Source organism: Labrus mixtus, chromosome 23 (genome assembly GCF_963584025.1).
Source record: "Labrus mixtus chromosome 23, fLabMix1.1, whole genome shotgun sequence".
Classification (NCBI taxonomy): Eukaryota; Metazoa; Chordata; class Actinopteri; order Labriformes; family Labridae; genus Labrus; species Labrus mixtus.
Window position 1 is genome coordinate 2,305,799 of NC_083634.1, and position 14,909 is coordinate 2,320,707.

The 14,909-nt window shown below is 42.6% G+C and overlaps 1 protein-coding gene across 1 annotated transcript in view; it reads left to right on the forward strand.

Moving 5' to 3' along the window:
• fgf11a (fibroblast growth factor 11a) overlaps positions 1-13,902 on the forward strand; it is a 112,812-nt gene extending 98,910 nt beyond the window's left edge. Inside the window, exons 5-6 of the mRNA XM_061031474.1 lie at positions 11,747-11,945; positions 12,629-13,902. Of these exons, the coding sequence (XP_060887457.1) occupies positions 11,747-11,945; positions 12,629-12,771 (342 nt within the window). The 3' untranslated portion in view covers positions 12,772-13,902. The remainder of the gene's footprint in view (positions 1-11,746; positions 11,946-12,628) is intronic.
• The last annotated feature ends 1,007 nt before the right edge of the window (positions 13,903-14,909 follow it).

Below are 14,909 nucleotides of genomic sequence, written 5' to 3' on the forward strand. Positions count from 1 at the left end.
TGTGTGTGTGTGTGTATACATGTGTGTGTGTGTGTGTCCCCGCGTGTGTGTTTTCTGAATGCTTACGAGGGCATCAGGTCTGGTCGAGGTCCAGCGCTCCTCAGGGCGTCCCTGTAAATGCCAGAATGTTGGCAGGGACGAGGAACCCCTCTCAGCCTGATCTGCTCAAAACTTTGTTCTCCTCTCTGTCGATCAGAAACTCTCAGACACACACGAGGTGTTCAGGAGTGAACGCAGAAGCCAAGAGGTGGAATATGAGACATGAAAAGACAGAGGGAAGAGATTTAAAAACAGCAGTTGGGTTTTGTTCTGTGGTGGGCTGGGAGAGCTGTCAGATCATTCAAATATAACTGTGGTCTCACTTTTCATGCCCGGCAATGTTTGAGCTTCAGCTAGCTATCTGTTGAGTCTGTGCAGTTTGGTTGGAAGTTCTTTCTTCAATTTTTTTTATCAATCAACCGAGTTTTGGTTGCATATTTGAAAGAACCCACAATAAATTAGTGCCCATCTCTGCAGACGTATCCCTTCAGATTTCCTGCAGGACGTAACCCTCTGCTGCCTACTTTTAGGTGGTGGTGTGTAATGTGTTGAAGAGCGCATTTTTCCTGCGTACATTGAAGCTCCTGTCTTTTCTATTGAGAGGAACAAATGTGCATGTGCAACTTTTATTCGAGTCAATAGAGGCCCAGAGCGCTGGATTCTAGTTCACAAGTGACGGGAAACATGTCACCAATCAGAAACTTTGGACACATAGAACATTTTAAATCCTACCCGTTCACACCAATTCACACACTGATGGTAGAGGCTGCTGTGTAAAGTGTCCATCAGTATTAACTAAGGAGCAACTTGTGTCTTGCCCAAGAATAGCTAGCAGCGCATCAAACTGGACTACTGACATCCTGAAATACAGCTGGAAGCGATCGTCCCTTTATCAACACATGAAACTCTCCATGCTCTTGTCTTGTTTTCAGGAGAGCACGGACACAGGGTCTACTTTTTATTTTCTTAAGTAGTAAAGAACCACTCACTGCTTGATTACTCCATGTCGTCACCAACTGCAAATCTTTGCAATAAATAGGAAAATAAATACATCAGACTCAGAGGGCAAGGTTTCTTGCCCTCTTTTTTTTTTTTTATGATTTTTGGATTACGGATCCAAAAACGCACATGGTGCCCTAGGCAAGATTTGAGCTGGTGCCCCTGGTATTGCAACTAAGTCCAGCAGGAATTTGGTTCCTTAGAGGCTGCGAGGGGTCGACTTCGACAGCTGGTAGTCACACTGGAGCTGCTTCCAGTACTTGAACAATCTGAAAAGCGGATGTCCAACATGTCCGAGTCTGTTCACTCTCAGTAAACAAGATCTTCAGGTCCTGAGTACAGACGGGATTTCTTGAAGGCTTTATGCAGAAGGTGAAGTCTGCAGGCGCTCCGGCGGTGGGTCACAGTATTTACACACTCAAAGAAAACTGGCTTTGTTTCATTTAAACCTGATATTTATCGGTGCGGTCAGTGTCACTCACTTCTGATAACTCATCTGAACTCCTCCCCCACAAATAGTGGGTAATGAGCAGCGGTGTTGTGATGCGTCAGGTTGTGAAGGGAGCAAGAAAATAGATCCTTTTTAAATAGGTGCTGAAGTTATGTGTTCTTGGTTTCTTCTGTTGCATTACCAAATAATAACATGAAAATCACATTAGACAAAATAAAATTAGGTGAAAGTTAAACACAGCAGAAAGGAACATGGTGTCAGACAGCAGTGACAGTGAGAGCTGGCTCTCTGACTACTCTCTGACCAAGTTCGCAAACAAATCTGTTTAAAATGACATGTTTAAGCACTTTATTGAGTTTGTTGGCAGTTTTTAATGTTGTTCTTAACCTCTCACCCTTCATGAACACTTTTAAAATCAGCACTTCAAATCTGAACGGAGCAAGAGAGGCAAGAAAAAGAGCAATTTTATATGAAACAGCCAAACTTAAACGCATTGATGTTTTATTTTTACAAGAAACACATAGAGACAGTAACAATGAAGTCTTTTAAACTTTCAACTGTCCTTCCTCACTCATTTTGGGGTGCCAGGACACCCCCTATAGACGGTCGGCACCCCTAGCATTTGCCTACACTGCCTACGGGTCGGACCTGAAGATACACCCTAAAAAAACAGCCTCAATGTGCAAAGACCTTCATTGCCCTTAAACAGACTCACACAGAGCCTTGCAGAAGATGTAACCTCCCTTGTTTTCAGAGTAAAGAATTTTTTATTTGTGAGAATTTGCTATGCAGGTAAATTTGTAGCTTTAAGTGAACGTCAAGCAGAAACATGTAGCTTTTCAAACCCCAATGGACACACTGTTGACAAAGTTGCTTTGAATAACAGAGGTTATTTCTCAGTCAAGGGTTGTGGAATTGAATGTTTTGAACACTTGAACCTGCTTGTTTTATCCTCCTGTGAATACAACTCTTATCTTAGAAACTGAAGTTTTGTTTTGTAGGCCGTGTCTGAGTTTCATCCCTAATTGCTGAGTGATGGCTTCTACAAAGAATCTGAAGAGAACAGTTGCTGCTGACAAACACTACAGAAAAATGCCAGCGGGGCGACATGTTGTGCATAAATTAATAAATGATAATGACTCCTATCTGTAGACAATTATTTTGCAAAGCTCCTGTGATGCTTTCTCAGCTGTTTGTCCTCAATTAAAAGTTGTTGTTTTTTTCCCCCTCCTCATTTGCTCAGATAATAATCAGCCCTGCTGGTAAACAAGCTTCTGTATGGCTAAACTTGCTCTCTCTGTGTGTGTACAGACATAGCTGATTCTAATCCATCAGGTGCATCTGCAGGTAAATATTTCATCATGACCCAGCTTTATGTCCCTGCTGCTTTATCCTGGGCTAAAACCTTGTGTTCCTGCTGCTTCATGTTCAGATCCAAATCCTAGATTCATAAACAACGATTGAATGCAAAGAAACAGAAATATATTATGACGTAAAATTGCATGTATATTGAGTCATCTCAGATTTTCAGACACTTTTTAAAAGAAAACCTTTTATATATATCTGCTCATGCCTGCAGTACAACACCCCCCCCCCCCCCCCCCCCCAAAAAAAAAAACATCCTCACAAATGCTTTTAAAGAACACAGCTCTCAGTTCATGATCAATCCAATATATTTTTATAACCCAGCACATTCCTTTTTAACTTTTTTTCCTCCCCCTGCAGGATGTTTTAATGGCAGTTTCCTATTGTACTGGATCGTGAAATGAAGAGACAGTGGGGACAGGATGGAGACGACGAGGATAGAGATGTGATCTGACAGACAGTCAGTCGACTGACTTAAAGCTGTTTTGACCTTTTATGATGACAAAGAAAACAACTTTATGGTAGCAAAGTAATAAGGACAATATTTCCCTCTAGGTGCTTTGGAGTCAACGTGTGGAACTACATGAAATAATGCTCAAGTAAAGTACCCTTTATGTGGTACTCAGGGATAGTTTGGGACTTGGAAGACTTGAGACCTCATTACGAATAGAAGAGTTCACTTAAGAAGACTTGAGGGTGAATGAGAAAATGAAATTAAAACACTTCATTTAAGACTCTAGGTTGGGTTGGCTGTGTCTCAAAGTCGGTCGTCTCTAACCCAGAAGGTCGAGGGTTCAATCCCCGGCACCTGCAGCAACATATCCGATGTGTCCTTGGGCAAGACACTTAACCCCAAGTTGCTCCTGCTGCTTTGTCGGCAGTGTATGAATGTGATTAGCTACTTCTGATGGACATCTACATAGCAACCTCTGGCATGGGACACGGTTGATAAGTATCATGACAACACTACACTGAACCCCAAATTGCCCCCAAGAGACAGTGAATGCATTCAAAGGGATTAACTAATATTGATGGCCACAGCCTCTACCATCAGTGTATGAATGGGTGAATGTGACACATAGTGTATTGATTGAGCGATTGATAGATAGAACTTTACTGTCAGACATGGTCGGAAATTTGTCTTGCATCACAGCAGCTCCATTTGTGACATAAAAATGAAGACAAGATACAGACATACAAACATTTGACACAACATTCAAACACCAAACAAACATTCAGAGGCCTTAAACGGGCTTAGATCTGGGATTCAGCTCCGTGTTAAATTTGAGAATTGACAGGTGAAAAAATGGGTTTCAGTCTAACCTTAACAAAACGTGGGACCCTGTTTCTCCAGTTTGATGGTAAAAGTTAATATTATAATAATAATAATGATAATAATAAAGTTTATTTATAAAGCACTTATCAAAACCAACGTCACAAAGTGCTTTACAGAAAAAAGAAAAATCCCAACGGTCAAATACACAAAAAAAGAGCATGAAAAATAAAACAACAGTGCAGCAATCATCCAGTTAACAGAGAAAAGGGAAACAACCGAGACAAAGATTGGCTAAAGTTAACAGTAAAACAAATAAAACATCATGGATGAAACAAGGATTATAAGAAGGCCTTACCATAAAAATGTGTTTTTAAAAGTGATTTAAAAGAAGATACTGATGTAGCTAGTCTGAGATCCTCAGGCAGGTCGTTCCACAGCCGAGGAGCCCGAGCTACAAATGCTTGATCTCCTTTAGTTTTCAAGTTTGAGGTGTGAACAGTAAAGCCCAATTCACACATACTCCGTGCGCGCCGCGGTCTGTCAGTTAGCCAGTCTTAACATGCTTTTACCGCAGGCTGATTCATAGAGTCTTTGCAGTGGATGGCCTGTAATCTTTGAGTAGATCACAGAGAATCAGAGTAAACGCACATCAGAAAACTTTATTTGAACAGTCCTTCCTATTCACCAGTTGGAAGTCATTTGGTTTGGCAATGGACTTGAGTCTATCCAAACTTGACTCTGGACCTTAAATCACCGACACCAAACTTTGAACCCTTACCTCGGCTAAAACTGAGGCTTACCAACGTCAATACCCATCAGCCTCTCTGATCCGTGGTTAACGTTGGCATTGGCCTGTGTGCATTTGTCACTGTGCTTCTAGTGCAACAGGAAAAAGCCTATATTGATCGGCTGTAGTTTGCTGACATGTGTAAATACAAACATCATTTCCTGAAAGCTGTAAAAGTGTAACACATCTCATGGCGTCCTCTTGTCATAAACAGTAAAAACACACACACACACACACACACACACACACACACACACACACACACACAGAGCCATTCATGTGCCCTATCAACGCTGTGAAATACGTTTGTCCTCTGGGACGTGCTCGATAAGTGTCTGTGACTTAAAGCCCCCCTGGATTAACCTGTGCTTGCCCGATCGCAGCTTGTAAGTCGTTTTTAAGTTCTTCACGCTCGATTGCGTCGCCGCGTCGCCGTCTAATCAAAAACCTAATCCGGGGTTTTTTTCCGGACTAATGCCTATTGACTTTTCACAGAGGTGTTACATAGAATCAATCCCCCAGCTGAGCGCATGGGGGGGGCTCAATGGTTAATGGCGGCTGTGTGTTTGGGAACGGGGGGCTGGATAATGTCCTCAGGTGTCAGAGCATGGAAATGAGACGCGTGTGTGTGTGTGTGTGTGTGTGTATGTGTATGTGTGTGTGTGTGTGTGTGTGTGTGTGTCATTACTGGAGAATAATCCCACTCTACTTTCGCCTTGTTTCATTTCTTTTTTCTGCTTCTCATCTTCCTTTACCCAGAAGTCTCTTTTGTCCTCTCTTTTCACCCGCTGCTCCCTCTCTCTCTCTCCTTTTCCCTCCATCCCCTATCTTTCTCTCTACCGTCTGTGGTAGTGAGTGATGAGGGAGGCGCCCAGTCCATCCGTCACTGTTGATGTTGTGACTGTGTGTGGTTGTACTTGTGTGTGTGTGTGTGTGTGTGTGTGTGTGTGTATGCATGTCATCCGGTGCCGGGTGGCCTCCCGCTGATGTAAGAGGGATCCGTCATGTCTGTGTGTCAAAACAGCAGACATGCATGAGTGGATGTACACACACATGCAAACACACACACACACACACAATTCTCTTGTTTCATTTCTCACCACGTGCGAGTAAAGACGGGCTCGGATACTTTTAATTGACCCTGATGATGTAATTTACTGTCTCAATGTTCAAAGTATCGTTTTCACTTTCATACTATTTTCTTTTTCAGGGAAATATTTGAATAAGTTAGATCAGCCTTTCCCAAACTTAAGACTGCCACGGCCCGCGATGAAATACAAAGTTAGTCCGGGGCCCATTATAAAATAAATGTTTTGACTACAGCTATCACTTTCAGTAAGGGTAAAATTATTGGACATTACAATATGATATTATGGCAAGATAGACACAAAAGTTTACTAAACATTATGTCCATGAATAGTCATGACACGCCTTACTAATCACTTAAAGGGCTGACTCATGGTGAATCATCATTATTGTGATATTTATTTTATTTTTATACTTGGTGGAGGGCTTTTTGCGGCCCACCTGCAGTACCCACACGGCCCACCAGGGGGCCGCGGCCCACACTTTGGGAAGCACTGAGTTAGATGATTAGACTTCCATCATGGCTACATTTGCAGCTAATAGCTCCTGGAGTTGTAGCAGGCAGTGCTGGTTCTTTATACTGTAGTGTTGTTGTGTTAACATTCATCTCTGCTACCTTAAATACATAATGCAACATGATGGAACATTTCAGCAAATTCTGCTTAAAAATACACAAAACAAAACAAAACATGTTTGCCGCCTAAAAAGCAGCACAGGAAAAAAAAGAAAGTCCCTCGTGTGGATTTGTGTCTGTTGTGTGACTCGAGTGGGTTTCACCGTGCTATAAAGAGAGCAGAGCATTGTGGAGTGGCAAGTAGGCATGAGTTAATTTTGGAGCATCGACAGCAGCACTCGCAGGAGGAGAGGTCGCAGTAAGCCCCCCCCCCCTCACCTGGACTGCTTGTGTGTTTTGAGCAACCCCTGCTGAACACAAGAGGAACTGCAACAGCTTTGAGAATGTCTTGTTTGTCTTTTGGATGGGATAAATAATGAGGTTTTAGACCAAAGGGGGGACAGTTTTCTCGGGCTTTTGATTAAGCACAAGGCTCTGTTTCATTATCTTATTAGACGATAGAGGTAAAGAGGTCCCTTCTTTTTTTCTCTGTTTTGTGATTGAGAGGGAAACGAACAGCAGGAAGTCTCATCAGAGTAAACGCTGTGCAAACAGATGTGCATGTGTCCCCCGTGTGTCTGCTGCGTGACTGATGTTTCTCTATTAATGTCTGCTTAATCGTGTGTTATCCTCTAAAAGAAGCATCGCTGATGGCACCCTGAGTCTGTTTTGCATTTGTGACTATAAGTACATGCAGTTGGCTTCTTGCCAGGATGGACCCATTTGATTAGAAATGATTGTAAAGTGTGATTGGGGGAAATATAATATACAGTATAGGTGCTTTGTCATTTAGATATTTACAGGAACTCCAAATAATATGAATATAATGATGAAAACTTCTGGATTAAACACAGCCTGTATAAAACATGGACGTAGTGTCAGTGATGTCCCCCATTGAGGCTCCATCTCTTTGCCTGTTTGTCTAGTGACAGGCAAAGAGGTGGGGTTAAAAAAGGCCTCAAGACTCTTTACAAACAGGTATAACACGCTCACCTGTCAGTCAAATCAGACATGCCTCTAATTATGCAAATGTCTACAAATCTTTCTCTTCTTATGATTAAAAAGGATAAGAATTTAAAAAAATGCACCTGTCATAAAGCGTGTAGAAATAAGCTATTCAGACATTTTTTCTTTTTTGTACCACGCTGTAAATATGTTTTTTTTTCTGCTGTGATGGGCATTTTAACATGGGGCCTCTTGGGGATTCCTATTGAAGGCGGCCTCAAGTGGACACTCTAAGAACTGCAGTTTTTTTTGCACTTCTGCATTGAGCTCATTTTTCAACACCAGAGGCTGCTGTTTTTTTTATTTATTTCAACAGCTTGTTAGAAACCCACCAAAATGTCACAAATTAAAGCGGCAGTTAGCAGCATGAACATTCTATTGCAAAAATACCTTCAACCACTTCCTCTGCTACTTCGTATCACTCCATCAAGCTCCGCCCACTAAATGCTGCAACGATCATACAAGCCAAGTTGTCATTGCAAATGTTCAATTCATGTAGTTTTGACGAACATAGTCGGGGTAAACACACTACAAGTTCAATGTGCACAGTTTTGGGCACTGTTACCGCCTTCTAAAAAAACGAAGAAAAGTCACAATTGTTTAATTGTTCTAAAGATCATCTTGCCAGATGTTTCCTGAAGAAGAACATGAGGACTACACTGATTTCAACCATCAACAGCTATTTCTGCTCATCATCCGCAATGTTTGTTTACTCCAAAGTCGTGTTTGACCTCAAGAGATTTAGCTTTTTTAGAGTCTGAAGTGCGGTTTTTAGTCAATGGAATCTGTTAATGCGACGTACAGTTTTGGTCATATCATTGCGATCCACACAACAAACGACTACTCTTATTGTTTGTACTCATAGCGTATGTGGGGTCTCTCACATCTCTGATATCTGTTAAGACTTAAAAAGTCTTTAAGTGTGGCCCAGGCTTTAAAAGACACAAACACTGATGGACAATCAATATACATCCCAAAATAGTTTAAAGGTCGCGACTGATGTGCTGCACGGCCGTTCGAGGAGAGAGAGAGAGAGAGAGAGAGAGAGAGAGAGCGCAAGTGAGAGAAAGACTGAGAACTGCCGAAATCCAAACGAAGATCGAAGATCAAACCTACATTTATTTAAAGGATTGTCTTTTCCAAATGTGGAATTTGAACTGAAATCAAAGTAAACTAATGTTGCCTACTGCAGCTTTAACTGACTGCATGACTTGCAGAGGTGAGTGTACTCACAATTATTCATGCAATCTTTGTGTTCCTGCCGGGGGGGGGGGGGGGGGGGGTCTGTGTAGCACCATGCTTAGCATTACACCAAGTTAAATAGCATTAAATATTAAAGGTGTATTTGTTTCAAGGGGAAACCATAAATATATGATACACTGAAAACAAAACAGATTTTTGTTTGCTGCCTTGTCATGTTCAGGTCATGTGTCACCACTTTAGTCTATAATGTTTAAACATGAATTTAAACTATGCGGTGTGATTGTGTTCAGTCGTCTGCGCGTGCATAATCACTCTGATGGCAACAAGGACTCAAGTGCTTCGCTTTCATTTGCTTTCGACACTCGTCTGGAACACTTAGGTGAGACAACAGATGAGGAAACAGCTCGGAGAAAATGTAATAATGGGAAACAAGTCTGCACTTTAAAGGAGATGAATAAGAGGCTCTGTGGTGCAGCTGGAAACATGAGATTCAGTTTTTAAGCCTTATTTAAAGAGACACACACAACAAAGTGATTGTGTTGTTAATCCACTGTCAGGGTATTGTTTTACCAGCAAAGTAAAGTATCAATGTGTTCATATTCCATGTGTCATGCTTCAGTGTCAGTACATCATGATTAGCATGTATTACATGTCAGTTTGCTAATGCTACAAGTAGAATAGAAGAGTTTCAATCCCTTAACATTATTATGTCATTCTCTCAAAATTTCCGAGCAGATTTTAAAAATGCCTTCTTATCTTGTCTTACATTAACAAATTGAATATTTTTAGTTTTGGAGAGTAAGTAGGAGAAAAACTGAATCTTTTTAAAAGAACATTCATTTCAACAAAATGTAACAATTTATTTCATAATTTAACAAACCAAATTATTATAATATTATTATCAAGGAAGTTAAAAGTCACATATTATGTAAAATCGTTTTAAAATGTTTTGTCCCTATCCTGTCTACAAACCCTCCAGTGATGAGAAAAGTCCATCCTCTCCATCTTCTGCCTGCTCCACTTTTCAGAAAATGTGTGCTCAAACAGGCCGTTCGGAGAGGGGGCGTGGTCAGACACAGCTCATTTACATTTAAAGCTACAGACACAGAAACTGAGCAGGGCTGAAATAGAGAGGTTTATAGGCATGATCAAATACAGGATCAGAGTGGATTTATAAAAATAAACTTCACACACATGTTTAGGGGAGCTCTGAGACGTCTTTAAAGTTGTTGAATAGGACCTTGTTAAAGCTTCTAGGGCGACAGCTGACAGTCCTGACCTGGCGTGCGTTCTGTTTTGCGGAACAGAAAAAACCAAAATTGTCTAGAGTGTTGCCAGCTTTAAAAACACAAATGCCAGAATACTATTCTTGTTTATGGAGCTTCAGCAAATGTAGTCACTTTTCACTGCTGCACCACTGGCCCTGCCTTTGTGACCATATTGAACTTGACTTTTTGCCCTATCTGGGCCAGGCTATCTGAAAAATAAATCATTTTGTTTTTAATTGGAAAATCTGCCTTTTACTGTTAATAAAATCCCAGTCTCTATTTTAACCTCTTCTGCTCGCTTGATGTGGTCTTAATGGCTGATCAAAAAGACATGAAATGACGATGCTTAAAACACACACACACTCATTTACACACACAGGCTTCACATTACTCATATGGCCAGATTCCATTTAATTCACATAATTAATCAATTAATGAACTAGAGAATGCATATTAGGAGGTTGTGAGCTGGTGATTTACAAAGCTGGCTTTAATCCTGTAGTCCCCCCCCACATGTTGATGCACACACACACACACACACACACACACACACACACACACACACACACACACACACACACACACACACACACATACACACAAACACACAAAGAGTGCAGAGAAGATGAGCTGCAATACACTGCTGTGCAAACGCGGTTAATGATAGCAATCTGATTACACCTTCCAACAGACTCCAGACCTTTGGATCGGGCTCGGTGCTATTAGAGCTGAGTTAATGGGTGGGTGAGGAAATGAACGGCTGCCTAAGTGAATGGATGTGTAATTAAAGCATGGGCGATACAGTCAATGTAATTAGCTTGTTTATGTGCGCTACAATGGGTATAGGCAGACGTTAAGGCGCTGCAGAGAAAGATAGAAGAGAAAGAAGAAGAAGAAGGAGGAGGAGGGTGAGAAAGGGCGAGTGAGAAATGAACGAGAGAGAGAGAGAGAGAGAGAGAGAGCAAACTCCTTATTCAGGCCTTTTCTGCTCACCCGTCACATCAAGGCTCCAAATCAATCCTGCAAATTGGTTTGTTCCTCAACAAGGTTACCAAATGACGGAGGGATGGAGGGAATGAAGAAGAGACGAAGAGGCGGAATATGAGAGAGAGAGGGAGCGCTGTAACGAGAGGGAGACGGAGGGAAGGGGGATGTCCCGCTGTTGACGTATCGTCTAATGCAGAGCTATGTATGTGTGTAAGAGTGTGCAAGCTGAAGGCCAATGGCGGGGTTGTTAAACTATAAGGAAGGTGAAGGATCCACCTGATTGTTGTTTGTTACAGGTAAACCGAAGCAGCTGAGTTATGGCATCCCACCTCTGGAACCACTTTATCCTAACGTGGAGAAATGTGCATGCGTTGGAATGAATTTCAACCGCCGTGCGTGCGTGTGTCTGTGTGTGTGTGTTCAGTTCCTCGATGTAAGCCACAGTCACTCCTGTAACCCTGTCACCATGAAATGTGGGGCCCCATTTTCCTCCCATTCCCAGCTGAGCCGGTTGAACTGGAGAGTAAATATATAAATAATGGAGGAGATAAAAAATGGCAGACAGACGCTCCAAATGTGTTATTCTTCTCCTCTGACCCTGTGTGTGTGTGTGTGTGTGTGTGTGTGTGTGTGTGTGTGTGTGTGTGTGCACTTCTGTCTCTTTCAGGAACACTTCACGCCCGAGTGTAAGTTTAAGGAGTGTGTGTTCGAGAACTACTACGTCACCTACTCGTCCATCCTGTACAGACAGACTCAGTCGGGTCGGGCGTGGTACATCGGCATCAACCGGGACGGACAGGTCATGAAGGGGAACCGCGTTAAGAAGACGAAGGGAGCAGCGCACTTTCTGCCCAAACTCATTGAAGGTAAAACACATTAAAGTGTACAGAACAAGCTGTGACAGAGTCAGGGCAAGTGGGTCCTACAAGACACTAAAAGTTTAAATATTGTCAACTTCATCAACCAAGAATCACTGTTCTGTGCCTCCAGTGCAACAAAACCTCTGCTCTTAAATGTTCTGTTTAAAGTGCAGCTTCAGGTCCACCTTACCTTTTTTCTTCACCTGGTAAAAATAAAGTTAGTGGTGTGCCTCTCCCCTCCTCTCCTCTCCTCTCCTCTCCTCTCCTCTCCTCTCCTCTCCTCTCCCCTCCTCTCCTCTCCTCTCCTCTCCTCTCCTCTCCCCTCCTCTCCTCTCCTCTCCTCTCCTCTCCTCTCCTCTCCTCTCCTCTCCCCTCCTCTCCTCTCCTCTCCTCTCCTCTCCTCTCCTCTCCCCTCCTCTCCTGTCCTCTCCCCTAGCCTCCTCTCCTCTCCTCTCCTCTCCTCGCAAAGCACAACATTGAGGGCAGTTCTTGAGAGCTCTAATCAGTATAGAAACCATCTTATAAGTCGTCGTTATCAAACAAAAACCATCATCATTACCATCATCATCATCAATAATATGGAGACCATCATCATTAAGTTTAAATTTAAATTTGATGCGAGCAGTAACTGGGAGCCAGTGTAAGGAGATTTCTAAGTCTAAAATATTTGCAACTTTCTCCTTCCCCAGTGGCCATGTACAGGGAACCTTCTCTACACGACGTCGCTGAGCAGAGCCCACCCAGAAAAACGCCCAAGACCTCCAGTGACTCGCCGGTGCACCAGAACGGCAAGAAGGACCCTCAATCCAAAACCAAAACCTCGTCCTCCTAGCGCTCAAAGACACGTGTTTGGAGGTGGGGTGGAGGACACGAGGGGGGGGGGGGGCACTAGGCACCAACGGACACTTGAACAGGGGGTTGTTAGGGCTACACCCACACCTGCTGCCTGCAACACTGACCCCCACAAGAACCCTGTGAACCCATAATGCACTGCTGCTCAGTTAGAAAAAAAGGGAGCAGAATTGGGCAGAGTGGAGCTGGCTCGATGGGGACGCCCCCTTTTACCTTCACAGACCTCCATGTACACCAGCCCTCCACTTATTTAAACAACCTCTGTGATTATCAACGCCTGGGATATAAAAGCAATAACTCCATGAAGAGGTCACGTAGCGTCATGTTGCATGTCCCAACAGTGTGTGTTTATCCGTCTGGAAGGAAATCCATCACACCCTCCATCGTCAGCAACATCCTTCCAGGCAACCAAATATCCAAGAAAAGTCTTCCAGGTTTTACCACAACGAGTGTAACATTCAAATCTGTTCCACTGTAGCACACTATTTACAATTGCGTTGTGTTTTTTTTATTTTTATTCCCCACAGGGTTCCAAGCTTATGCTAGCCTGACACAAAGCTAAGCTAACCAGAAAGCTGCAAAAGCTGTCACAAAGACACTGTTAGGACTTTTGTTCTCCTGCCATAATTGTCTGTATGTGTGTGTGTGGCCTGAATACCTATCAGCCCTGCATGTGTTTGTGTGCTTGTGTGTGTGTGTGTGTGTGTGTGTGTGTGTGTGTGTGTTCTCTTCTTCTTCCACTCGCCCTCTTTGCGCAATTTCATTAGTTTGTGACATGGACTCAATTTTCCACTCGGTGGCACAAGAAAACCCCTCCCATCCTCTCTGGCTCTGATAATGGAGTCTGAGGCTGATCGGAATCTTTTGACCCTTAAACGAGGGGCCAAGAGCTCCCTCAGCACACTGCAGAACCACACAAACACACACACACACACACACACACACACACACACACACACACACACACACACACACACACACACACACACTTAAGCACCCTGATATCCATGAGTGACCACTACAGAAAATGATCTCATAAATTAACACACTTAACATGAATGAAAAGTTGCAAACACACACACACACACACACACACACACACACACACACACACACTCACACACTCACAAATGCAGCAGACATGTTGATGTGGTGGTGATGGTGCGTGCAGGTTATGGGAGACAATAGAGATATCATCAGTGAGATGGGGTACTGATGAAGCTTGACAGTGTGGCTTGTGATTGCGCTGCAATAGGTTTTTTTTCCACTGTGGCTGACCATGCATTGCACAAACCTCAAAGCCCATTATGTAGCAGTGGACTCACTATCATTCAACATGGTATGCTTGTCTGAAAATACATTCAAGAAAGTTTATATTTTACTTCTGCATCCACATTTTGCTACCACCGTAATGATTAATACAAAAAACAACAAAGTGCGCAAATATGAACAGTTTCTTTAGATTCTGTTCCACCCCAACATTGTCCCCACTGTGCAGACTTTTGCTGCATTCAGGTGCTGCTCGGGTGCTCCAAGTTTCCGAGTTGGGAAGTCGTTCTTCCGACTTCAGTGTGTGAAAGTGATTGATTTCAGTTCGGAAAGTTGGAATGTTGTCAATAGCACAAAAAAAGGTTGATGCTTCAAAGAAGAAGATCAGTGAAATGTAACTGTTAAAAGTTATATTTGAGGCAAATAGTTGATGTGTAATACCTGAATCAATTAAAAGTATGTTCACATTAATAACACATATTTTGACCCCATTTGATGACGATTATTACGTCAAGTCGGGAAGTCGGGCACCTCATTCTTTTCCGAGTTTCCGAGCTGCATTTTATAACTCGGAAACTTGTTTTTCCAATATGTCCAACACCACATGAATGCAGCATTAGCTAACACAAAGTACTGTATGTGGACAATTGTTAAAGGGGCAATACACCCATTTTACATGTCAAAGTCAGTTTACAAGTCAAAGGGAGTACAACTCAGTCTGTGGAAATAAATCTCAGGAGGAGCTGTGTCAGGTGGAATAATTACTTCAGTGATGTCATCTTATAATTTTGTGTTGCTGGAGATGTTAAAGTCTAACTTCAGTACCACAAACCCCCTAAAGCTGGGTTG